The 24,393-nt window shown below is 35.8% G+C and overlaps 3 protein-coding genes and 1 long non-coding RNA gene across 4 annotated transcripts; 3 read left to right on the top strand and 1 right to left on the bottom strand.

The window, feature by feature from the left end:
• The first annotated feature begins 7,327 nt into the window (after positions 1-7,327).
• On the top strand, positions 7,328-13,603 carry LOC106347501 (E3 SUMO-protein ligase SIZ1-like). Its single transcript, XM_048734790.1, has 18 exons — positions 7,328-7,719; positions 8,166-8,246; positions 8,486-8,528; positions 8,653-8,725; positions 8,817-8,979; positions 9,107-9,237; positions 9,466-9,534; positions 9,864-9,951; positions 10,037-10,112; positions 10,344-10,417; positions 10,536-10,643; positions 10,873-11,034; positions 11,123-11,227; positions 11,310-11,390; positions 11,465-12,659; positions 12,819-12,990; positions 13,078-13,166; positions 13,257-13,603. Exons 1-16 carry the CDS (start codon positions 7,696-7,698, stop codon positions 12,956-12,958), a joined length of 2,613 nt encoding a protein of 870 aa, XP_048590747.1. The 5' UTR covers positions 7,328-7,695; the 3' UTR covers positions 12,959-12,990; positions 13,078-13,166; positions 13,257-13,603.
• Positions 13,604-13,810: 207 nt separating this feature from the next.
• Positions 13,811-16,735, top strand: LOC106347503 (isovaleryl-CoA dehydrogenase, mitochondrial). The gene is made up of 15 exons (XM_013787057.3): positions 13,811-14,050; positions 14,146-14,229; positions 14,312-14,369; positions 14,444-14,568; positions 14,661-14,705; positions 14,807-14,855; positions 14,953-15,062; positions 15,176-15,252; positions 15,406-15,456; positions 15,559-15,623; positions 15,794-15,948; positions 16,042-16,082; positions 16,152-16,206; positions 16,291-16,347; positions 16,462-16,735. The coding sequence occupies exons 1-15, from the start codon at positions 13,937-13,939 to the stop codon at positions 16,603-16,605; spliced, it is 1,230 nt and encodes a 409-aa protein (XP_013642511.2). The 5' UTR covers positions 13,811-13,936; the 3' UTR covers positions 16,606-16,735.
• A 1,199-nt stretch (positions 16,736-17,934) lies between these two features.
• On the bottom strand, positions 17,935-20,238 carry LOC125575736. Its single transcript, XR_007314293.1, has 2 exons — positions 18,576-20,238; positions 17,935-18,487 (listed from the first exon to the last, which is right to left on the bottom strand). It is a non-coding gene; the product is annotated as an uncharacterized LOC125575736 (long non-coding RNA).
• A 1,173-nt stretch (positions 20,239-21,411) lies between these two features.
• On the top strand, positions 21,412-23,557 carry LOC106350164 (syntaxin-72). The gene is made up of 9 exons (XM_022688230.2): positions 21,412-21,691; positions 21,818-21,943; positions 22,125-22,284; positions 22,382-22,467; positions 22,545-22,613; positions 22,691-22,735; positions 22,834-22,896; positions 22,998-23,074; positions 23,166-23,557. Exons 1-9 carry the CDS (start codon positions 21,536-21,538, stop codon positions 23,176-23,178), a joined length of 795 nt encoding a protein of 264 aa, XP_022543951.1. The 5' UTR covers positions 21,412-21,535; the 3' UTR covers positions 23,179-23,557.
• The last annotated feature ends 836 nt before the right edge of the window (positions 23,558-24,393 follow it).

A 24,393-nucleotide genomic window follows, 5' to 3' on the forward strand; every position in this document is an offset into this window, starting at 1 on the left:
TTTTAAGATCAGCTACATCAGAAGACTTACTTTAAAGTTGTCCAGACGACTTCCAACATCTCAGACGACTCAGACGACTTACTAGGGCTATATTCGTAAAAATAGCTTCTGTTTTTTTGTTTGGTCACAAGAGGCTGGGCTATAATTTCACAAGGCTTTTAGGTTAGTTTTGCATTTGATTCAAGTTTGGGTATAAATTTAGGGTTAAAATCAAGTTGGGAGTTAGTTTTGGCAAATTCTCTAAAATTATAACTTTACATTATCAAAAATGGTTCAAAACTCATGTAAATAATATAATCTTCTCAAAAACAATAAAATTATACATCAAAGTTTATAAAAAATCATCTAATCATAAAATGTTAAAAACATAAAGCATCAAAATAATGCAGATAATCAATCCTGCGCACATTGCGGATTAAAACCTAATGTTCTATTAATACATAACACGAACCAAGAAAAAATACCGAACAATTCTAAGAGTGCGATTGGAAACACTTTAGAGTAACTAGGTGGAAAACAAATAGAGTAAAAGAGAGGAAAATAAAAAATAGAAAGTCGAGTAAATGAGAAGTGTTAAAGATAATGATCCAAAAAGATAAGGTTGATTTTGGATTGTGATTATCCATTAGCTTACTATATAAATATTTGTTTTCTTCATATGTCGGTTAAGTCCACCGACTTGCTATTCCTATAAATAGGAGTTCATTTGTTGATGTAAGTGATAATAATAAGAGTAAGAGATCAAAGTCATTGTGCTCATTATCTCACATTTTTTTCGTTACTTTCCAAACACACAAAGAATAATATACTAATATATAAACACTTATAAAAATACACATAAGTATTTCTTTATCTCGTCTAATTCACAACACGTTATCAGCACGAAGCTCTGACCAACTGAGGTTTATCAATCCGCAAGTTCTTAAACCAGTCGAGATAAGTTTTAATTTATGTATTTCAATATATTTAATTTATCTAAATTTGTTATTGCTCTGGAGTGAGAGGCTAGGCCTTCTCCGTTTATTTTCCGGGATGATAGGCTTTGCCTTTCCCGACTGATCGTTATGGTAGGCTATGCCTTCACGATCAGAGAAACACGTGGTAGGCTTTGCCTCCGTGAATTGAAAAAAAAAAGTTACGTGGAAGGTTTTGCCTCCGTAAATAAAAAGAAAAGGTCAAAAATGATAGACTAAGTCTCCTCGGACCTTGAAATAAGTAAAATTCAAAATGGTAGACCATGTCTCCTCGGACTTTGAAAAATGATCAATATGGTAGTCTATGACTCCTCGGATCATGTGGTAGGCTGAGCCTCCCGATTTTATTTTTGCTATTTGAATTTATGCAATTTAATTTATGCATTTATTTTATGCCTTTAATTTCTGCGTTTAAATTCTCGTCTTTATTATATTATTATTCTATGAATAATGTTATCATGTGAATTTTGACAAAGCTCGAAATTAATGCCCTGGCTATTACGAGAAATAATTATAAAACTTGGGCAATGGGTGCAAAGATGCACCTGAGAGAAAATGAGCTTTGAGAAATCATCGATAAGTTGAAAACTATATCGGATGAGAAAAAGAAAAGCCATGATATTTTACACCCTCTTGATGATGGTTTATAAGATAAAGTGTATCATGAGAAAAGATCTAGAAGATCTTTGAATAATTAAATCCTTGAAAAAAAGGATTCAATAAATAGTTGGAGTTGATGTAAATCATCCTTGAAAACTTAAAAAAAAATGAAATCATGATACTAAACCATCAAATCAGTCCTATTAGAAAAGGACGAGGGTGTGGATGCGGCTGAAATCGCTATCGTGGTCGTGGAAGAGGACGAGGAAGAAAATTCCGTCTCTATGAGAATAATGGAAACTTCCACGAAAAATAAAATGGTCAGGTGATAAAAGGCAAACAAAAAGTTTGCTATAGATACGACCAGAAAGAAAATTGGGTACGTAGCTGTCGTACGCCAATATTTAGCCGATCTATATCGAAAATCAAAAAGAAAAAGAGAAAAGAAGTATATTAAACTTCGTCTCTTATTAACCCGAACCATATTTCATAGCTTGAATACTCATCTTGATGATTCAGATTTTCTGGTTGGTCCAGAAAATGAAAATAAAATATCGATGTGATATGAGAATTTTTTTCCTGAAGACGATTTTGAGATTCATGATGGAGATAGATATATCTGGTAGATATTAGGTCATCGTACATGACTATTAAAAGTAACAAATATTTCTCCTCTCTCAAAATAAGTAAGTATAATATCTATTACTATAAAAGATACTATTAGTTCTAGAGGAGCTTATGATGAAAAGACATGCATAAGAAAAGGATGGAAAAATTATAAATGAGTGGTAAACCTGGAGTTTATTGATATATAGTCATCTCCAATAATGTTATCGACATTATTGTGAAATGTTGAAAAACCAAAAGTTTTTTACATATAGCATGTCAAGAAAATAAAGGAAACCATCATGGGTGATGAATCATCAAACAAGTTCACAATATGTGATTTCTTTAAGCAGATCCCAAATTAAGATCTCACTCTAAAGGATTTGAAACATAATTCATCCCAAATAGGAAAACTGAATATGTTATTGGTTCTAGAGTGGGATTCAATACGAGATTTTAGACATGGAGTGTCATCATCTCGAGGGGGAGAATTAAAGAATCCTAGTGAGTGGAACATTGAAAAATTATGTTCGCACTTGAAAAAGAACTTGATAAAGTAAATTCAAGTAAGATGATCCCCATGATCGGTTGTAAACATGCAGTTGTGCATGTAATAAAGACATATACAATCCAAAGGGATAAAGTATATGGATACTAAGAAATATGCTCGCAAGTTTGCTAGATGCATATGATAAGCTGATGGAGTGAGATATGTGAAATGGATTACAATGAAAAGTAGGTAATCCATTTCTAAAATGCCTGCCAGACATTTTGATGAAATAATGATATCTCATATTCCAGCTGAAAATGCTCCAATAAGAAAATGTGTCCTAAAAAGATGATATATGAGTCTATAACACGCTGGATACGTGATAGACCACTTTGGTTCTAAAGAGTCCTCGAAAAGGAGCAAAAATATAAATAGAGGATGAATCTCATGATGAGACCGTTGATATGGTTAATGTAACAGTCAGGTACCTGGGTAAATCATCGATGATGATAAAGAGATCTCGATTAACCATATCAGTACGGATAAAAAGATGGAACCAAAGAGAAAATAGATTGTCGACAATAAAATAAAAAAGCGCTATATAAATAATGATTATGAATCTACCTCTATGTATGAGGGTGAAGTGAATTGATTGGCCATCAATTCGATATAAAACTCGTTAGAAAAACGAGAGATTTTGGACCAAAAGTCCAAGGTATAGTTCTCCAGAGAATGAAATGAAAGATGACCTTGAGGTATGAAAAATGGCTTGTTCCGAGGTCACTGGAAAAAAATTAAAATAGATACAATATATTGATATGTCTGGCAGGACAAGTACGACTTGAGTTGCCTCTTGATATTTAGTAGTCCCTGGAGAGTTAAAGATGCTCTCGGGAATGTATAAAACTCTAAAAGAGTTAGAGCAAGCCGTATATAAGGTATCTTGAACCAGTAACTGGTAATATGTTTACGGCACGATTTGCCGATTGTCATTTTAATGAGAATGAATTCCAGCGTTAGGGGGAGGAATTTGAGAAATTCCTAAATAAATTACATGGTGTACACATTCGTTGTTACACTTTGGTCCCCCTACAAATCAAAGAGAGCTGGAATTTCAAAAAATTGTGCACTTGCATAATTTGGCAAACCAGTTACCAAATGTATTCACAGATATGACATGAAATACCCGCTGAAAATGTTCCATCAAGAGTTAATGTTCATAAAGAACAAAGTGATGGTAACAAAATAAATGAACCTAGGGCTCAGTTAAAGAGAGGGAGACTAGCGGATTCTAGAGATATAAATACCCGAAAGAAATTGGTTGAAAGGTTCAAAGAGAACCTGGTAGTGAAAGATGTCTGAAAGAAGGCATAAGTGGAAAGGTTCCAAATGAACATGATACTGAAAGATGTCTGAAAGAAGGCATAGATAAAGATGATCCAGATGACGAGAAGGGAACATAAAAGTATGAGATTTCCATCAACTACGCTCGAGATGAAAAATTATGGATCAGAAATAAGATAAAAGATGTTGATGGAATATTCTCCTTTTTTGTGTCCAAAGAGATCGATCATAAAAATGATGATCCCGATCCAAAGTCCATTTTGGAATGTTAAAAAGACATGATTGGGAGGAGTGGCAGAAGGCCATTCGAATTGAATTATTCTCCCTAAATAAAAGGAATGTCTTTGGACCTATAGTCATAACGCCTGAGAATATAAATCTTGTTGGGTATAAGTGGGTATTCGTGAGAAAAGTAACACGATATAAAACCTGATTAGTTGCCCAAAGAATTTCTCAGAGACCGTTAAAGAGGGGGAGACTAGCGGGTTCTAGAGATATAAATACCCGAAAGAAATTGGTTGAAAGGTTCAAAGAGAACCTGATAGTGAAAGATGTCTGAAAGAAGGCATAAGTGGAAAGGTTCCAAATGAACCTGATATTGAAAGATGTCTGAAAGAAGACATAAATAGAAAGGTTCCAGAAGAACCTGATACTCAAAAATGTCTGAAAGAAGGCATAGATAAAGATGATCCAGATGACGAGAAGGGAACATAAAAGTATGAGATTTCCATCAACTATGCTCGAGATGAAAAATTATGGATCAGAAATAAGATAAAAGATGTTGATGGAATGTTCTCCTTTTCTGTGTCCAAAGAGATCGATCATAAAAATGATGTTCCCGATCCAAGGTCCATTTTGGAATGTTAAAAAGACATGATTGGGAGGAGTGGCAGAAGGCCATTCGAATTGAATTATTCTCCCTAAATAAAAGGAATGTCTTTGGACCTATAGTCATAACGCCTGAGAATATAAATCTTGTTGGGTATAAGTGGGTATTCGTGAGAAAAGTAACACGATAAAAAACCTGATTAGTTGCCCAAAGATTTTCTCAGAGACCGGGAATTGATTTTGAGGAAATGGATGCAATTACATTTGGATTTTTGATGAGCTTAACGGCGTCTAAAAATCTTGAGATGCATCTCATGGACGTTGTGACTGCATATTTGTATAGATCGTTGGATAACGATATATATGAAACTCCCTGAGGGATTGAAAATGCAAGGGGCATTGAAAGAAAAATCCAGGGAGATTTGTTCGGTCAAGTTACAGCGATCACTATAAGGATTAAAGCAATCCGGACGCATGTGGTACAATCGCTTAAGTGAATATATCTTGAAAAAAGGATATGTTAATAATGCGATATGTCCATGCGTTTTTATAAAGAAATCGTCATCTCGATTTGTGATCATTGCTGTATATGTAGATGACCTGAACATAATTAGAACTCAAAAGGAGGTTGATGATGCTCGAACTCATATGAAAGAGGAGTTCGAAATGAAAGATCTCGGCAAGACAAAGTTTTGTCTTGGGCTCCAGATAGAGCATCTCCGAGAAAGAATAATTGTGCATCAATCAAATCATACGAAAAGGTTATTGAAACGCTTTTGTATGAATAAAGCGACTCTTTTGAGTACTCCAATGGTAAATAGATCTCTCGATGTTAAAAGAGATGTTATTTTAAAAGATCCAGGTAAGATCTTATATAAATAAGTACTTTGGGGATGCTAATGGTAATAAAGCATTTGTGAGCTTATATGTCTTGCAAGTTGTATTTGATAAAATATAGTTTAGACACTAATGTCTTTACAAGATACAGCTCATTTCCTATTTATGGAAATTAGAACGGCGTCGAGAATATATTCGTTCTCTCCAAGGTATGTTTTAAATTAGGGTTGATTTATTCTAGAAAACCCCGAGTTTGGTATGGTTTTGCAGATACATGCCATTTATAAAGTCAAACGTGAATCGGATATGGTTTTACAATTGGTGGAACCGCGATCTCTTGGCGGTCCCAAAAACAAACTCTGGTTGCGATATCTTCAAATCATGCAGAAACTATTGCGCTTCACGAAGCATGTCGAGAATATGTGTGGCTTCGATCAATGAGTCAACAGATACAAGAAGCAAATGGAATAGTCAACGAGAAAGAGCCGACAAAAACATTTAAGAAAATTCGGCGTGTGTCGCTCAATTCAAAGAAGGCTACATCAAAAACGACATAACAAAGCATATCTCTCCAATATTTTCCTCGTACATAAGGGAGCTCGAGAAAAATAAATAAGTGGACATCGAATATGTATGGTCATGCGACAATCCGGCTGACTTGTTCACAAAAGCCCTTCCCACTATAACATTCTGAAAACACGTTTATGGTATCGGAATGCGGCATTTGCATGACATGTGACAAGGAAGCTAGGTCCACTATTCTCAGGAGGAGACTACGGCAGTGTACTCTTTTTTCTTTGTCATGGTTTTTGTCCCTATGGATTTTTTCATGATTAGGTTTTTAACGAGGCATTATGTAATATAAAAATGGATAATCAAGGAGGAGTGTTAAAGATAATGATCCAAAAAGATAAAGTTGATTTTGGATTGTGATTATCCATTAGCTTACTATATAAATATTTGTTTTCTTCTTATGTCGGTTAAGTCCACCGACTTGCTACTCCTATAAATAGGAGTTCATTTGTTGTTGTAAGTGATGATAATAATAAGAGTAAGAGATCAAAGTCATTGTGTTCATTATCTCACATTTCTTTCGTTACTTTCCAAACACACAAAGAATAATATACTAATATATAAATACTTATAAAAATACACATAAATATTTTTTTATCTCGTCTAATTCACAACAAGAAAGAATTAAATACATTTATTTATTTTTATTATTTACTCCAAGTTCAACTTCAAATAAGAAGGTTGAAAGTTTTACTCCCAAACCATAAAAAGACAAAAAAAATAGGAGTAAAGTGGAGTAACAACTTTTTTTCTTTTTTTAATCTGATTGGTTAAAAATAGAGTAAATGAGAGTAAAACATTTTTACTTGATGTAAAAAATAAAAACACTTTTACTCTATTAATTTTACTCTAAAAGGTCTATACAATCACATGCTAAGAATATCTACATCAAGTACTGTATATGTTTGAGAAGAACAAATTGAGTTTTGATTACTTTGATTTAATAAAAGACATATAAATTTGCACGAAAAAGGAGACGACATACTTAAATGATTTCAGGTAAAGTGGGTAATGAATATAAACCGACTCGATGATCCAAATAGTTTCACGTGGCAAGATCTGAATAAAACGAGACGATACTAGAAAGTAACAACAATACGATTCTCGGAGAGAAGACGGAAGTTAGGCGGGGTCTTTGGTTCGTCGTCGTGTACGTGAGCACACCGGAACTTAACCCGGACATATTGCAGAAAACTAAACCGGATTTGATAATTGGCAGTCGGTCCGGTTCCAATCGATTTATGGAAATTTGATAGAAGGCAGTATCCGATCCCTGGGTATTTTGCTGAGGGGAAACCGATTTCGATTTGAATGATTTCATGTTGTTGTTTAGATCGGCTGCTGTATGGAATGGAGACTCTATGCTGGTGAAAATCTTCGGCTTTGATTCTTTGTTTTCGGGCTGTGTGATTTGAGCTGAGCTGCTGCTTCTCGTTTTAAGATATGGATTTGGTTGCTAGTTGCAAGGTATTGGTTCGATATGTTTGCTTATTGCTCGAGCAGAGGCTTCAACGAGCTTTTGTTTTAGTAGTGTGATCGGCGTGGATATTGATTGATTTATTTTGCCATGATACTGAGTAGAAATTGCTGCTTTTATAAGCTCTACTTTGGTTATATGATTTGTTCTTTGTTTATTTATGGTGCCGTGGTGAGTTGAGTTGATGATGGGTGGTTCACATGCTAGTGCTGATTCCACTGATGGTTATTGTATCGGCGCAGTCTCGTTTGCATAACATGCGGAGATTAAGATCCAGTGTTTGTCTGTCTATGTGTCTTAGTCAATCTCAGAGTCTGTTTAGATGACTTTGCAGGGACAACCTTGTTCATGGCTTTTGCAGTCAATGTTTTGTTTTCATCTTTGTTTAGTTGAGCTCAGTCTTTTTTTTTTTAATATATATCTGATATGTTTTCAGGAGAAACTTGCTTATTTCCGAATAAAAGAGCTCAAGGATGTGCTCACTAAGCTGGGACTTTCTAAACAGGGGAAAAAGCAGGTATATATAAACTTTTCTGTCAATCTTGCAATGGTCGGAATTTATTATCTATGTTTTGGGTGTATAGTTATACTTGTCTCAATTTGAGTGTTATAAATTGTGACAGAGTTGTTGATAGTTAATTCCTAGCGTATCCATCTACGTAAAAAAGAGGATTATCTTCATGGCCTCATAAGCTTAACTGGGGTTCTAATTTGGATTGTCGTTGTTCTGATTTGTTTGGCATTTGGCTTGTGCAGGACCTTGTTGAGAGGATCTTCGCCATTCTTTCCGATGAGAAAGGTATTTTGGGTGCCCATTGTTTATTTGTTCATTCCTAACTGTGACCAAGATAAAGTTCAGTGCTGGCCCACGCCCACCATCTTCTGATAAGCATTTGGTTCCATTACTTACTGTTTACTGACAGCCGCCAGGTTGGGGTCTAAAAAGGAGGCCGTGGCAAGGGAAAAAGTTGCAAAACTAGTGAACGATGCATACAGGTGAGTGCTTGCTTTAGCCATGGATCTCTTATTGCAATTTTTCCCTTGTGCACAGTTTTAGAATTTTCTTTCCACCGTTGTGTTTCCACAGGAGAATGCAAGCATCTGGGGAAGGTGACTCGCCATCAAAAGGACAAGTAAGTTCAGACATCAGTAATGTGAAAGCTAAGGGAGAGCTCGAAGATTCCTTTCAACCAGATGTTAAAGTTCGGTGTATTTGCGGAAGCTCACTGGAGACAGAGTCAATGATACAGGTAAGTCTATGACACAAATGTTTAGTCGAACTCTTTGTTGAGTTAGCAGTAGCTCTTGGTGTTTTATGATTCAGTAAAAAAAATTTGGTGATACCATGTGGATTAAATTATGGTTTGTAATTTTCAGTGCGAGGATCCGAGATGCCATGTCTGGGAGCATGTTGGGTGTGTTATTATCCCGGAGAAGCCTATGGGAGGAAATCCACCGCTTCCTGATTCATTTTACTGTGAAATATGCAGACTTACCCGAGCTGACCCGTAAGATGCTCCCGAACATTCCCTTCTCTCCTGACTCTTTATTTGTATATCGCTTTGATACATACAATTCTGTCCAGCTTGCTAGATTTTCCTCTTTTTCTTTGTTCATGTGTCCACCACTGAAGAAAATGCTAACTTTGTTGCAAAATTGGAATGTGATCTATAGGTTAACCAGATTATGATTTATTAGTTTATTTGTGTCTGTTTTACATGGTCTATAATGTGCAGGTTTTGGCTCACGGTGGCACATCCATTGTTCCCAGTGAGATTGACTGCTACGAACATCCCAACTGACGGGTAAGTATACCAAACTTTATATTCATGCTTGTTAAATAGATTATGTACTTTCAACCGTTCTTAAAAGTACAATTGGTAGCACTTCTTAGCATGGAAAGCTGAGGAACTTCTGCATGTGTCGTATTTTTTTTCCTGTCTAGGAATCAAGCGTTAGATTTCAATTGAGGGATGGGGCGAAACCTAGTTACTTAGCTTTTGAGATGAACTTATCTTCTTCCTAATATTTAGAAAAAAATGAATCATAGCTGTCTCCTAGACAAATTCACAACCCCTGCTTAAACTTTATGTTGATGTTTGTTCTTTCTCTTAATACTCTGCAATTTTTTCAGTACGAACCCAATGCAGAGTGTGGACAGGACATTTCAAATAACTAGAACAGACAGGGACTTATTGGTGAAACAGGAGTACGATGTTCAGGTTATTGGCTTTACTAGTAGGTTAGATATTTTAACTTTATAAATGCGTATTTTCTAATTGGCAGTGCATTCTGCCTTGTTTGTAGGCTTGGTGTATGCTTTTGAATGACAAAGTTCTGTTTAGGATGCAATGGCCTCAATACGCTGATCTGCAAGTCAATGGTATGCAAGTTTAACTCACAGTTCAGATTTGAATGTAAACTAATTGTGTCTTATCAGCATCTTCTTAATAAAATGAGTAACATGGGTTTCAAACACAATCGTACATGTATATTAATCACTGGGATAAATTTTATTTACAAAATCTATTAACTTTCCTGGTGTTGTAAAACTCGGTATATATGTTCTATGCTAGCTGATATGGGTTCATGTTAAATCGTTGCCATCCTATAGGTGTACCTTTTCGTGCTATTAACCGACCTGGGTCACAGCTTCTTGGGGCCAATGGCCGTGATGATGGACCTATTGTAAGTTTTCATCCTGATGAGCAACATTTCTTTATTTTTATATATGACTATGCTATCTTAAAGATTAGACTCTTGCTATTCGTAATCTACTACGCTCACATCGTATTATTTTGCGCAGATTACACCTTGTATTAGGGATGGAATTAACAAGATTTCCCTGAGTGGATGTGACTCCCGCAGGTTTTGTTTGGGTGTAAGACTTGTGAAGCGAAGGAGTCTGCAACAGGTACACTTATATTTACTGCATAAATAAAATGAAAAAAAAATCCAATTAACTAAAAAATAAAGCCATTACTTAATTCAAAAATGACACCTTGTTGGTAGAAATCAGAGAATTGTTTTCCAAAGGAAAATGTGCTGAAGTTTTTATCCATTACCATATCTATCGTTTCTCAATGCTCAGAACATTAGCTATTTGTGCTTGTCCTTTAAATTCTATCTTATTTTTCATTTAGGTCCTAAATATGATTCCAGAGGAGGCTAAAGGCGAACCTTTTGAAGTTGCTCTTGCGCGAGTACGTAGATGCATTGGAGGTGCAGCTGGAAATGATAATGCCGACAGTGATAGTGATATTGAGGTCGTTGCTGATTTCTTTGGTGTTAATCTTCGGTGTCCTGTAAGTAATTTGTAGCTCATTTTCAATAGGCTGTTGTAATCGCTTAGTTTGTTGTTTACCTTATTAACTCATTTCTGATTGTCATTAGATGAGCGGTTCTAGGATGAAAGTTGCTGGGAGATTCAAACCCTGTCTACACATGGGATGTTTTGACCTTGAGGTGTTTGTGGAGCTGAATCAACGTTCCAGAAAGGCAGGTATTTTATCATAGTCTACATAATTAGGTTGTTCATATTTTTTACTGATTTTATTTGTTATGTGGTTTGAAAATGCAGTGGCAGTGTCCTATTTGTCTGAAGAATTATTCTCTGGAGCATATAATTGTGGACCCTTATTTTAACCGAATCACATCAAAGGTACATTTTCATCGATATTAGAATTCTTGATTCTTATATTATTAGCAAATTTATAAAGACGTCTTCCTTGGCAGATGAGACATCTTGATGAAGAGTTGACTGAGATTGAAATGAAACCTGATGGTTCTTGGCGTGGGAAGTTCAAAAATGAGAGTGAGCGCAGGGATTTAGGGGCACTCTCACAATGGCACAAACCTGATGGTAGCCTCTTCCCCATGGTTGATGAGATTAAACCCAAGATGGAAATGCAAACAACAGTTAAACAAGAAGGTTACTCAGATGGGCCAGCCCCTTTCAAACTTGGAATAAGAAAGAATCGCAATGGCATTTGGGAAGTCAGCAAACCTAATAATAATGGTTTATCTTCTAGTAATAGGCAAGAGAAGCTTGGGTACCAGGAGTTAAATGTTATACCAATGAGCAGTAGTGCCACCGGAAGTGGTAAAGATGGTGATGACCCTAGTGTAAACCAGGATGCTGTAGGAAGCTTTGATTTTGGAAACAACGGGATGGAACTTGACTCTCTCTCCATGAATGTAGATTCAGGCTATAAATTTCCTGACAGTAATCATCAACCACCACCAGCTAGTAATAACGACGTTATCGTTCTAAGTGATTCCGACGAAGAAGATGATGTTGTAATCACCGCAGGACCTGCCTACAATGAGAATCAGGCTGATTGCGGGGTAAGTTTCCCATTGCACCCGGTTGGTATCACTAACTCCTATAATGAAGATCACCAGGTAGCTGCTGCAGGCAATTCCGGCTTGGGTCTTTTCACAAACGATGATGATGATGATTATGATATGCGCCTATGGCAGTTGTCTTCAGATGCCCACGGAGGCCCGGGGTTCCAACTATTTGGATCTGATGCTGATGTATCAGATGGCTTAGCCGGTTTGCAGCCTGGTCCACTGAACTGTGACCCTGCAATAAATAGTGGTTACTCGATGGCTCCAGGTACGTCTACTCCTATGGTTCCAGAGTCGGTTGGAAGATCCGAAGCAGATGCAAACGATGGACTATTCGAGAATCCTATGGCATTTAGTAGAGACGACCCCTCGCTTCAGATATTTCTGCCAACAAGACCAGAGACATCAGCTCAGTCGGATTTTAGAAATGAGGCTGGGATGTCAAACGGAGTCAACAATGATGATTGGATCTCTCTGAGGCTTGGTGATCATGGTGAGACGGTAGGTGCAAATGGGCTTAACGAAAGCAATCTAGTATCAACGAGAGAAGGTGCTTTGGATACTTTGTCAGAGACTGGTTCGTTCCCCCGACAGAAACTGATTTTCTCTTTTTTTTTTCTTATACGTCCTTAGTACTGCTTGTTGTGCTTATGCCGAATTTGTACTGTTGCATTAATAGGAAAGATATTGTATCAATGGGTATTTGTTACTGACTGTATTAATTGCTTACTTGCAGCATCGTTGCTTCTGGGGATGAATGACAACAAACAAGAGAAGGCAAGTAGACAACGATCAGAGAGTCCGTTTTCATTTCCTCGCCAGAAGCGTTCAGTAAGACCTCGGCTGTTTCTGTCGATTGACTCAGACTCAGAGTGATGTGATTCGTCTGTTTGGATGAGAGTACCACTGTATCTATAGCCTCGACTTGTTTCTGTTTTTTTTTGGGGATATGATTTGGTGTCCTATGATTCTTTTTGATATACGCATATGCACAGAACAATCAGATGGATCATGACAGCCAGAGTTTGGGAATATTTGCTTAATTCTCTCCTCTGTGCTTGGAACCTTGAGGCTCTCATGCAAGGTAGAAAAGAAGCCAATCTAAGTTGTTGACATCTCCAAACCTAGTGAAATAATTAGCTTGTCAGAATCTGAAGTTTCTGTGTGGTTGCAGGTTGTTATTTGGAAAGGAGAAGACAGGTTTACATAAGTTGGTGAAAATTTGAAGGAGACTTGTGATGGGGTGTATGTATTTTCGAAAGGGTTTCTCGTTTTTTTTTTCTTTTTCTTTTTCTTTTTGGGGTTAACAGTTAGGCGAAAGCTGTTGTAAAATGATATTGGCCAAAATGAGAAACAGTATATGTAAAAATGTATGGCTTCCAAATTATTTGTTTAATATAGGGAAAAAATGTAAGCTATTGGTCATTTTGGAAAAGGGCAAAGATTATATATAATACGAGATGGTGATTTGTAACTTGATTTGTTGGTCGTAAGAGATGTAATGTGGTTAACCCATGGTAATAGTAATGCCTGCTCTGCTCAGTGTTCCAACTTTGACAAGTTAATTTAAGCTGTAGTGAGAGAAAACAACCCACAAAAAAAAGACAGCGAAACAAAGGGGATCACGGAACCTTATGGACGATGACTCATTGCTCACATCTCTTCTCTTTGTAATTCCATCCTTATCACCATTTCTTCTCCTTGTGTGTCATTATTTTAATTTCAATTGGAGCGTCCCCATTCTTCTTGTAATAAAAAAGCCGTAAAGCATTGTGAGATTCATTATACAAAAAAAAAAAACTTTTTAACGTTGGATCATTCATTCTTCTTCACCGAGCCGCAGAAATATCGAAGATGCAGAGGCTTTTCGCAGCGAGATCGGTTCTTGGTAACGCCGTCAAGACGCGGAGGAGGCAGCACTTGTCGTCTCTCTCTTCTTCTCTCCTCTTCGACGAAACTCAGCTTCAGGTTCCTTCCTGCGTTTGGTGGAATAAAATTGTTCTTTTTTTTTAAATTTATTAATTAATAGTGATTGTACTCCTCTCTCCTTTTGTGAACTGCAGTTTAAAGAAAGTGTGTCCAAGTTTGCACAAGATGTTATCGCGCCTCATGCCGAAAGAATAGATAAAACAAATTCATTTCCAAAGGTCTTTTTTCATTCCCTCTTTCTTACCATTTTCACCTCCCAAAATCTAATCTGTTTTTTATTTTATTTTTGGTGAAAAAAAGGATGTAAACTTATGGAAGCTAATGGGTGAGTTCAATCTCCATGGAATCACAGCGCCAGGTAACAACATGTCACTCTCTGTCCACCACTGGCACTGATCATATTAAGCTCAATCATGTTTTAAAATCCTGCAGAGGAATACGGAGGTCTTGGTCTCGGTTACTTGTATCATTGTATAGCAATGGAGGAAATAAGTCGGGCCTCGGGCTCAGTTGCTCTCTCTTACGGTGCCCATTCCAACCTTTGCATCAATCAATTGGTCTCTACATTTGCTCCCTAAACTAAACTAAACTACTTTTGCAATAATAATCTGAGGTCTTATTCACAAACATTTATTCACTACTTGTACAGGTGCGGAATGGAAATACTTCACAAAAGCACAAATATTTGCCCAAGGTACGGTTTCATCTGGTCACTGCTGCTTTGAATAGTTTGATTCCTCAACTGTTTTTCCATGTTTCTCATTTAACTAATCTAATGCTTTTGTTGTTATATAGCTGATCAGTGGAGAGCATGTTGGGGCTCTTGCGATGAGTGAACCCAATGGTAATAATAATATACTAATATTATCCTTTGGATGAAGATGTTAGAGAGAGCGCAAACACCCATATTCCTAAACGCTTTGTTCTGATTTTGGTTACAGCCGGTTCGGATGTTGTCAGCATGAAATGCAAGGCTGATAAAGTTGATGGTGGCTTTTTAATAAATGGCAACAAGATGTGGTGCACTAATGGTCCCTCTGCTCAAACACTGGTTCTCCTTTACTTCTGAATTTTTCATCCTTTTTTTTTGTTTAATAGCATACATAATTTCTGTTACATTTTTCTACTTTTTTTTTTTTTTTTTTTGTTTTTTGGTTCAATCAGATTGTGTACGCCAAAACTGATACAAAAGCAGGCTCTAAAGGAATCACAGCTTTCGTTATAGAGAAGGGAATGGCCGGGTATGTTCTCTTTCTTTTTTTTTTATAAACTCAGTCTTGTTTAATAAAGTTGAAACTGCGCCTTTCTGTGATCTTTCGTAAAGAAAAGAGAAAGGAGTTGAGAGAGTGTTCTTCTTTTTTTAAAAAAGAAAATCTATTTCTCTGGCTTTGCAGATTCAGTACTGCTCAGAAATTGGACAAGCTGGGAATGCGGGGAAGCGACACGTAAATCCCCTCTTTCTCAGGAGGATCCCCTCCGTTTAAATTTAAAGTCTTTTCTCTTTGCCTCTTTTTGTTCTCTTATATGTCTGTGTCTCTTCTGAGCAGGTGTGAGCTTGTTTTTGAGAATTGCTTTGTTCCAGAAGAAAACATTCTTGGCAAGGAAGGAAAAGGTTTTGATTGCTACCATTTCATCTCTCTTTTTTTTTTATAGTGATGTGATGATCTAATATCTGATTCGAAAAATATATACACACTTTGTAAGTTCCTTTAAGTGGTGGAGGCTACAAAGCCTTTTAGTCTTTATACTTGGTCTGATGTAGATATTGTCTTGTACGTGCAGGAGTGTATGTTTTGATGTCAGGTCTTGATTTGGAGAGACTTGTTTTAGCAGCTGGGCCCTTAGGGATCATGCAGGCATGCCTCGACATCGTACTTCCTTATATTCGCCAGAGAGAACAGTTTGGTCGTCCAGTTGGGGAGTTCCAGTTTATACAGGTTGATCTTTACTTTATCATATTAAACATTTTATGTGAATATCTCCAAGTTTGGTCATAAGATTCTTAAAGTAGTTCTGTTGGATAATATCAGGGTAAAGTTGCTGACATGTACACTGCATTACAGTCTTCAAGGTACATGCCTTGTATCTTCATTTTTGTCCATAGAGAGCCGAAGCTTTAGCTTTTGCCTTGGCATCTCAGGTCATACGTCTACTCTGTTGCGAGGGAGTGTGACAATGGGAAAGTTGACCCAAAGGTGAACTGATCTTCTCGTTTTCTACTTTAAAAAAAAAATCCTCAGTATGTATTCTGACATCCTACTTGTGTTTTATTCTTCTAGGATTGTGCCGGAACTATTCTTTGTGCAGCAGAAAGAGCAACACAGGTTGCTTTGCAGGTCAATCACTCTTACTCTCTTGCTTTGTTTTCTACCTGTCATCCTTCTTGAACGTTAAGTATATGTTTACCTTTCTTGTAAGACTTATTTAAGAGATTTGGTTTGAGGTTGCAGGCGATACAATGTTTAGGCGGAAATGGATACATCAACGAATATGCAACGGGACGCCTTCTTAGAGATGCAAAGCTATATGAAATCGGTGCTGGTACAAGCGAGATCAGAAGGATGGTCATTGGTCGCGAGCTTTTCAAAGAATAATAGAGATAACTTACTAGTCTCTTTTCATCTTTGCCAAAGATGGTAACAACGTGACATTTTGTTATTCTGTATAAGTGTATAATTTACAATGTCCTCAGTAGCCGCACAATAAAAAGATGGCTTCAAACAATTCTTTTTAGATACCAACATATGCTTTTCACTCCCTAATCAATATTATAACACAAGCTCTAAACTTCTAATGTAACTCTCCATTCTTTTTTTTTTTTTGGTAAAAACTCTACATTCATTTCAGTACCAATAGTTTATTCCTCATTTTCCTTTAACCCTCTCACCTTCCTGTTTTGTTTGTAATGATATCTCTTGTAATATCGGTGGGTGTGTATTAGTGTATACCTGAAATCAAAAACAACTACTGGATGAATCTTGCTCTTGCCAGAATCGATATCACCGTTGTTTCCAGCGTTTGGTTTCATATCCTGTTGACTCTTAACCTACCACACCATTACCTTAACGCATTTGCTATATGTTTTGGAGGAGCGTCTTTTCCTTCGTTCTCTTTCGGATACACTTAAAATGACCGTTGCTACATTTGAGTGAGCTCTGCATTTTGACAGGTAGGTTGTGATTGGAGATTAAACTTGTAAGTCTTTAAGGATTTAAAATTGATTTAAGGTTTCTAAGTCAATAATTTAACCAGCCACACTTTTGTTTATAATTTTTCAAAGATCTCAAGTCTTTGACTTCCATTTTTTTTCCTCTGCTTTTTTTTTTTTAAAAAGTAGAGATTATTTTCTAATGTCACAACCATAAAAAATTACAACATAACATCGTTATTTTAGAAGTGTCTGGATTTGAGCCTAATGAGATGTTGCTCGGTAGGGGTGGGCACTTCAGTTAAATTTTGGATTTGGTTGTATTGGTTCTAATAAATCTCTAAGCTTAGTTCATGTTTTATTTGATTTATGTTAGTTAATTTAATTTTAGTTTAGTTAAAAATCAACTTATAAAGAAAAGAAAATGATTTTCTCTATAAACATAGTAATAAAAATGTAAAAGTAAAAACTTAGACACAATTTTTAGAAAACCAAAAAAAATCTGTTATCATTACTAAAACCAAGCTAACTTAAAACAATGAATAATGGAACATTGTCATATCGCAATATTTTATATATCATATCATAACAAAATATCATTAAATCAGAATTAATTTATAAGTCATATATAAACTAATTAAGTTAATAATTATTAATTAATTACCATGAAACTAATATATTTATATTAGTATTATAATATTTGGTTTCAAAATGATGTGAATTCAAAGTTATAGTGAATTTTTGATAAATGTTTGAAATATGTTATCATTATTAATGTAATCAATATAATTAATTAAACAAACACACAAGACTATTGGTTCGGTTTTAAACCGAATGATTTAATTATAAAATTTAGAGAAATTAGGACGTTTACCAACCATTTCTACGCTATTTTGCATACTGCCAAAAGGGCACCTTTTCGACACTATGACAATTTCGGAGGACACTGATACCCCTATAACTTCATATCTGGCGTACCTAGGAAAAAACTATCTAAAAGATATCACAAGATTTTTCACAGGAATTGTCAGTCCAAAATTACAACTCTTAACATGTTTATGATTCTATATTGCAATTTTTCTCTTTCTTCCATAGTATCTTCACTAATTCTGAAGATCTCTCAACATCCCTCCTCCCCCATCCTCTTTCCTCTCAGAAACACCTCCAATCTATGACAAACCCAAAATTTTTTAACTTGAGACCAAATGGAAGACGATGAACACTGAGCTTCACAACTTCTCATTCCGGAGAGAATTTTTGCCGTTCGTGAAGAACGAATCAGAGTGAGGGTACCAAACTCTCTCTCCCTTAAATCACTTTGTTCTTATCTGTTTAGAACATAGACCAGTTCTGAGATCGAATCGTCTACCTAAAGAACAGAGCTGTAGATGGAGAATAACAACTCAGAAAGCTCACCTTGTCTGATCCTGGAGAGTTTCTTCTCTCTCGTTGATGAGCCTATCGGTGTTAGAGTGATGCCGTACAACAAACCTTTCGCAGTCAGGCAGATCCTCAGTGCCACCGACGCTGACGAAGTCAAAACTCCAAATAATAAAGTGGAACCAAAAAATTAGAAAAAAATATTTACAAGTGACTCGACAATTACAAAAATATCTCAGTCCAAAAACTATTTGAATCCATGCTAAAAGTTTTCGTAACCTTCTACAAAAATGGACATCATCCGCAACTAAAAATACAATATTTTGCTTAGTTGGATAAACAATGAGAACCACATGCACAATCAGATTGTTAAAACTATTGTCCAACTAATATATTTTGTAATTGGCTTAACAAAATTGTTGTCCAACTAATATTATATTTTACATATCTAACATTTTTCATTGATAGCTAACATTACTTTTAGCTGAGTTTGAAAGTTTTAACTGGATGATAATACTTTAAAAATATATATATTTTAGTTTTGTTGAAGATAATATATTCTTAAAAGGACATGTATTTTTTAGCCAATTATGTATAAAAACGTAATTATTTACATGCACGACCAGATTGTCAAAACCATTGTCCGAGTATTATAAATTGTAACTGGTTTAACAGAATTGTTGTCCAACTAATAATATTTGTACACATCTAACATTTCTCTTTGATAGCTAACATTATGTTTAACTGTTCTTTGAAAGTTTTAACCGGATAATAAAATTTAAAAATAAATATATTAATTTTGTTGAAGATAATAATATATTTAAAAGGACATGTACTTTTTAGCCGATTATGAATTTATACATAATTATTTACATTATCTACAGATGATATTTCTCATTTGGAGGTTAAATTTCATATAACTAACATGTAACCATTATGTAATATATTAAGTCGTGTACGTAATTTTATATTGATATGCAACTTTTATATTTCATATAGTTAATCAGAATAACAAGTAAATATGTGTTAGCAATATAAATATGAAATTAGCTGTCTATTTTTCCAATAACAAGTAAATAATGTGTTAGCAGTATAAATATAAAACTAGCTGTCAACGTTTTGGTATTAGCCACTGTTTTTTACATGATCTCTGTTTGTATTTCCTCGATCTACCTCTTCTCTTTTTCACCCGCTCATTTCCATGTTCATGTTCAAGCAGTCGGCTGAGTTTTGTTGGTACTGATGCGGTGGTGGCGACTATAAGCTTGTTGGCTTGTAAAAAGTGGTTACGTCAGTTGTTTGGGATTGTGGTGATGAGTGGTTGGGTATGATCAAGTGATTAGGTAAAGAAAGGAAACAGAGAAAAAGTACAAAAACTTATGAGCTCATGAGTTTGTTTGGAACTCATATCTTCCCTGATTTTGTTTAGATTCGTTGGCAAAGTAAAAAAGAAACAGAAGAAGAAAGTGGAGATGGAAACCAACGCTAATGAGAGAGAAAGAAATATAAAATTTTCTTAAATTTATAAATCGAATGGCTGAATTTGCTATGACAAAATCTGTAACATCCCGAGTTGTGATATGTGAAAAAGGCTTAAGAGAATTGATTTGGCTACCTATGTCACCAAAGTTGACTTACCTTTTCCGGAGCACATCCTGAAAGAACTCCAGAGTTAAGCGTGCTTGAGTTGGAGTAGTGGAAGGATGGGTGACCTATCGGGAAGTGATTCGCGATAGCATGCAAGTGAGGCCAAAGCATGGGAAAAAGGTCGTGTGGTGATTGCAGGGTCAGTAAACAATGATTTCGAGTTCTTGAAAAATTAACGGACCGACCGTCAGACGGGATGGGGCCCACGGGCCGAGAGAGCGGGCGTGGGTGGCCCATTAGCCGTGGACGGGTCTGGGCGTTACAAGTGGTATCAGAGCTGGTTAGCCATCTCAGTTCCGACCTGAGAGGCGTCTTGAGACCTGTCGGGGGCGCAACGAGGACGTTGCGTTCTTTGAGAGGGGGTGAATTGTAACATCCCGAGTTGTGATATGTGAAAAAAGGCTTAAGAGAATTGATTTGGCTACCTATGTCACCAAAGTTGACTTACCTTTTCTGGAGCACATCCTAAAAGAACTCCAGAGTTAAGCGTGCTTGAGTTGGAGTAGTGGAAGGATGGGTGACCTATCGGGAAGTGATTCGCGATAGCATGCGAGTGAGGCCAAAGCATGGGAAAAAAGTCGGGTGGTGATTGCAGGGTCAGTAAACAATGATTTCGAGCTCTTGAAAAATTAACTGACCGACCGTCAGACGGGATGGGGCCCACGGGCCGAGAGAGCGGGCGTGGGTGGCCCATTAGCCGTGGACGGGTCGGGGCGTTACAAAATCTTCACAGAATCTTTGACAGATCTTCATGCTAGCTACAAACCTACAATCTTAAATCAGAAGAAACCTTCACGAGGGCTTTGGAGGTCATTTTGTATGTTCTGACACCACAATAACATCTAATTTTTCACTGTTTTTAGCATTTTCCTAGTATCAATATCTTTTATTGGTTTTCCGCAAATTATCCCTAAAATTTAACCGAATGATTTCATTATAAAATTTTGTTTCTTGGCTCAGTTTAGGTCTGTTTTTTTTGGTTCACCCCTATACTCACTTATGGTTTTAATATAATTGTGGCAATAACAACGGAAAATATGACTATATGAACTACTGTTCAGAGCAAACATGATGAAAAACCAATCTGTCAGAATCACGAGAAGTGGTTATTAGGGGGCGAAAAGTAATTGACATACAATGTATACTATATTTAGATTTTTTAAAAAGTGTACCAAAAAAGCAAAATTCACTTCCAACTATTAATATTCCATGCCGCCTTTTACGCTCCACGTCTCATTTCTGGAGTGAAAATAGGGTCCAAAAATGGTGAAAGAAGAGGTTGAGAGGGTGACAAACAACAGGAAAGATAATCATAGACATTATAGAAGAAGAAAACGAATCACGGAGAGATGACGGTCATTAATATTATCTTCAGAGTCGAAGAAATTTGCAAGAAGTACGACAAGTACGACGTCGACAAGCAGCGCGAGCTCGGCGCGTCCGGCGACGATGCCTTCTCCCGCCTCTTCAACTCCATTGATACCGATATTGAATCGGTTGTACATGTTCGTCTCTCTCCTTCTCTCTTTTGAAACCCTATTATAGATTTTTTTTTTTTGATAAGTCCTAGAATAGATTCTTGCTAGTAACGTAACGTTATTGAGTTTTATATTTTGTAACGTAATATGTAGAAAGCGGAGTTGGCATCAACAGAGACCAATAGAGCTGCAGCTGTGGCCTTGAATGCTGAGGTTCGAAGGACGAAAGCGCGTTTAGCTGAAGATGTTGTTAAACTGCAGAAACTGGCCGTTAAAAAGGTTAAAAATTAATTACATATTACCGTTTTAATTCATTTTTAACCGTTTTAATTGTTTCGAAAAGAAAAAAAATATATATATATATATATATATTACCGTTTTAATTCACTGAATGAGTGAAGCCGGATGAATATCAATTGGTTGTGTTCAAACTTTGGAGTGCATACATATATATATACAGGTGAAAGGGCTTACAAAAGAGGAACGAGAGTCCCGATGTGATCTAGTTATCGCGCTAGCCGATAGGATTCAAGTGATACCTGACGGACATGAAAGACAAGCTAATAGTGAATGGGGAGGTGCTTCTGCCCCCAACAAGAACATCAAGTTTGATATATCTGGTACTTCGGCTTTCCTGTTTTCTCCTTAACTCAAGATACTGTAAATACTAAAATATAAATAAGATTTGCTTTTCTATTTCTTCTTGTTAACCATCAGAGGAAGACATGGATGATGGGTTCTTCCAGCAAACTGAAGAATCCAGCCAGTTTCGACAAGAATATGAAATGAGAAGAAAGAAGCAGGCATCTAAAATACATCGATCTAACTTTTTTTTATTTTGACAATGAGGTTACAGATTTAACGTATGATTTTTCTTCAGGACGAGGGCCTTGATGTTATATCAGAAGGTTTGGACGCACTGAAGAACTTAGCACGTGACATGAACGAGGTTTGTTGTTTCCTCATCTGTCCAAATAATATAGTTTTTTTTTATCCGGTGGATATTTACATTTATTTTTGTTTCAGGAACTTGACAAGCAAGTCCCATTGATGGATGAAATGGAAACAAAGGTGAGATTCGTTTTCCTATATATCATCATTTTTCGACCCTCATTAGTCAGTTGAAGAAAATGCTAGCATGACATGTAATTTATGCATGGTTGTCTTAGGTTGATGGAGCAACTTCGGATTTGAAGAACACCAATGTTCGGCTCAAGCAACAGCTTGTAAAGGTAAACAAAAGAAAACCAACCAATAATTTGTTTAATTAGTAAATCAACGTATTGTCATTGATCATAAGAAACCATTTGCTAAAATTGGTTGGGAATTTCAGATGAGATCGAGCCGCAACTTCTGCATCGACATTATTCTTCTCTGTGTGGTCCTTGGAATCATCTCTTACATCTATAAGTAAGCCAATGTTTCAATTCCACTCTCTACCTTTTCTTCACCTCCAAAATTGTTTCTCTAACAAGTGGATCATTTACGTTGTTCATCGCAGTGCTCTGAACTAAAGTTGGTGACGGCATCTACCGACATTCTCATTGCCATTGTGAAGCCTCTGGTAACTTCTTAACCAAAGTAATAATAGTCATTTCTTGGAGAGCAAGCAAACAAGATTTTTTCACAAGCTTTTACCATATGTATACAGTTTTAAGGAATTATTCTTGGCAAAAAATAAATAAATATATATTTACACAAGTTCGCTGTTGTAATTGTGCTTGTTTTGTTGGGCGATTTATTTTTGTTGAATCAGAATGTTTTAGCTTTTCCAAGTGTCATGAATTTGTAAGAGCATCTCCAACTCATTGTTATTTACACCATTATAATAGCATTTAAATGTGAAATTGCTTCAACCCACCTCTATTTCTTCATCTATAATAGAGATCTCTATTTTTTCCTCTATTTATAGAGGAATAAATAACATTACTCTATTCTTTATTCTATATTTAGAGATTGTTATTTTAGGAAAATACATTGGAGTATATATATCTCACCTCTATTATAGAGTTCCTCTATTTAGAGGTGAAAATGACAAATTACATTGAAGATGGTCTAAGAGAATGGAAGTATACATTTGTGGACATTGCATAGTGGAAAAGTTTTTTTTTTATAGTTGAAAAGTTATGACTGGAAAATGATTTTACCTACTTATAGCTTTTTTGTTTGACCAAAAAATTTAGAATTTACTAAAACCTAATGATCTGGAAACCTTATGAAACATTTCTTAATTTAAATATATAAGTTTTGGAGAAACACAACTAATTTTTTATAGGAAAAAAAACTAAATTAAGTAAAAGCACAAAAATAAAAGAGAGATAAAGTAAAAATTTGAAATCTAAATAAAAATGAATTACTGTTTTAAAGGAATAATTCAAAAAAAAATTCCTAATTTCAAAACACCAAAATTTTCGATAATTATGTAGTCTCTATTCCTTTTCTAAAAATTAATATGTAAGTTTTCCAAGTTAATGAAAAGACACTGAATAGTCTAGTCTTTGCAGAGATGTCAAAGTAGTAGAGATGTCACAGTAGTAGTCCAGTTCGGAGATATAGAAATGCCCATAAGATTTACCATTAGAGTAGTCCATATGGTAAATGTGATAGGAAGAGCGAAAAAGGTGGAAAAGTTTTTTATTTTATAGTTGAAAAGTTATGACTGGAAAATGATTTTACCTACTTATATATTTTTTGTTTGACCAAAAATTTTAGAATTTACTAAAACCTAA

Source organism: Brassica napus, chromosome A6, assembly GCF_020379485.1.
Source record: "Brassica napus cultivar Da-Ae chromosome A6, Da-Ae, whole genome shotgun sequence".
In the NCBI taxonomy this organism is placed as follows: domain Eukaryota; kingdom Viridiplantae; phylum Streptophyta; class Magnoliopsida; order Brassicales; family Brassicaceae; genus Brassica; species Brassica napus.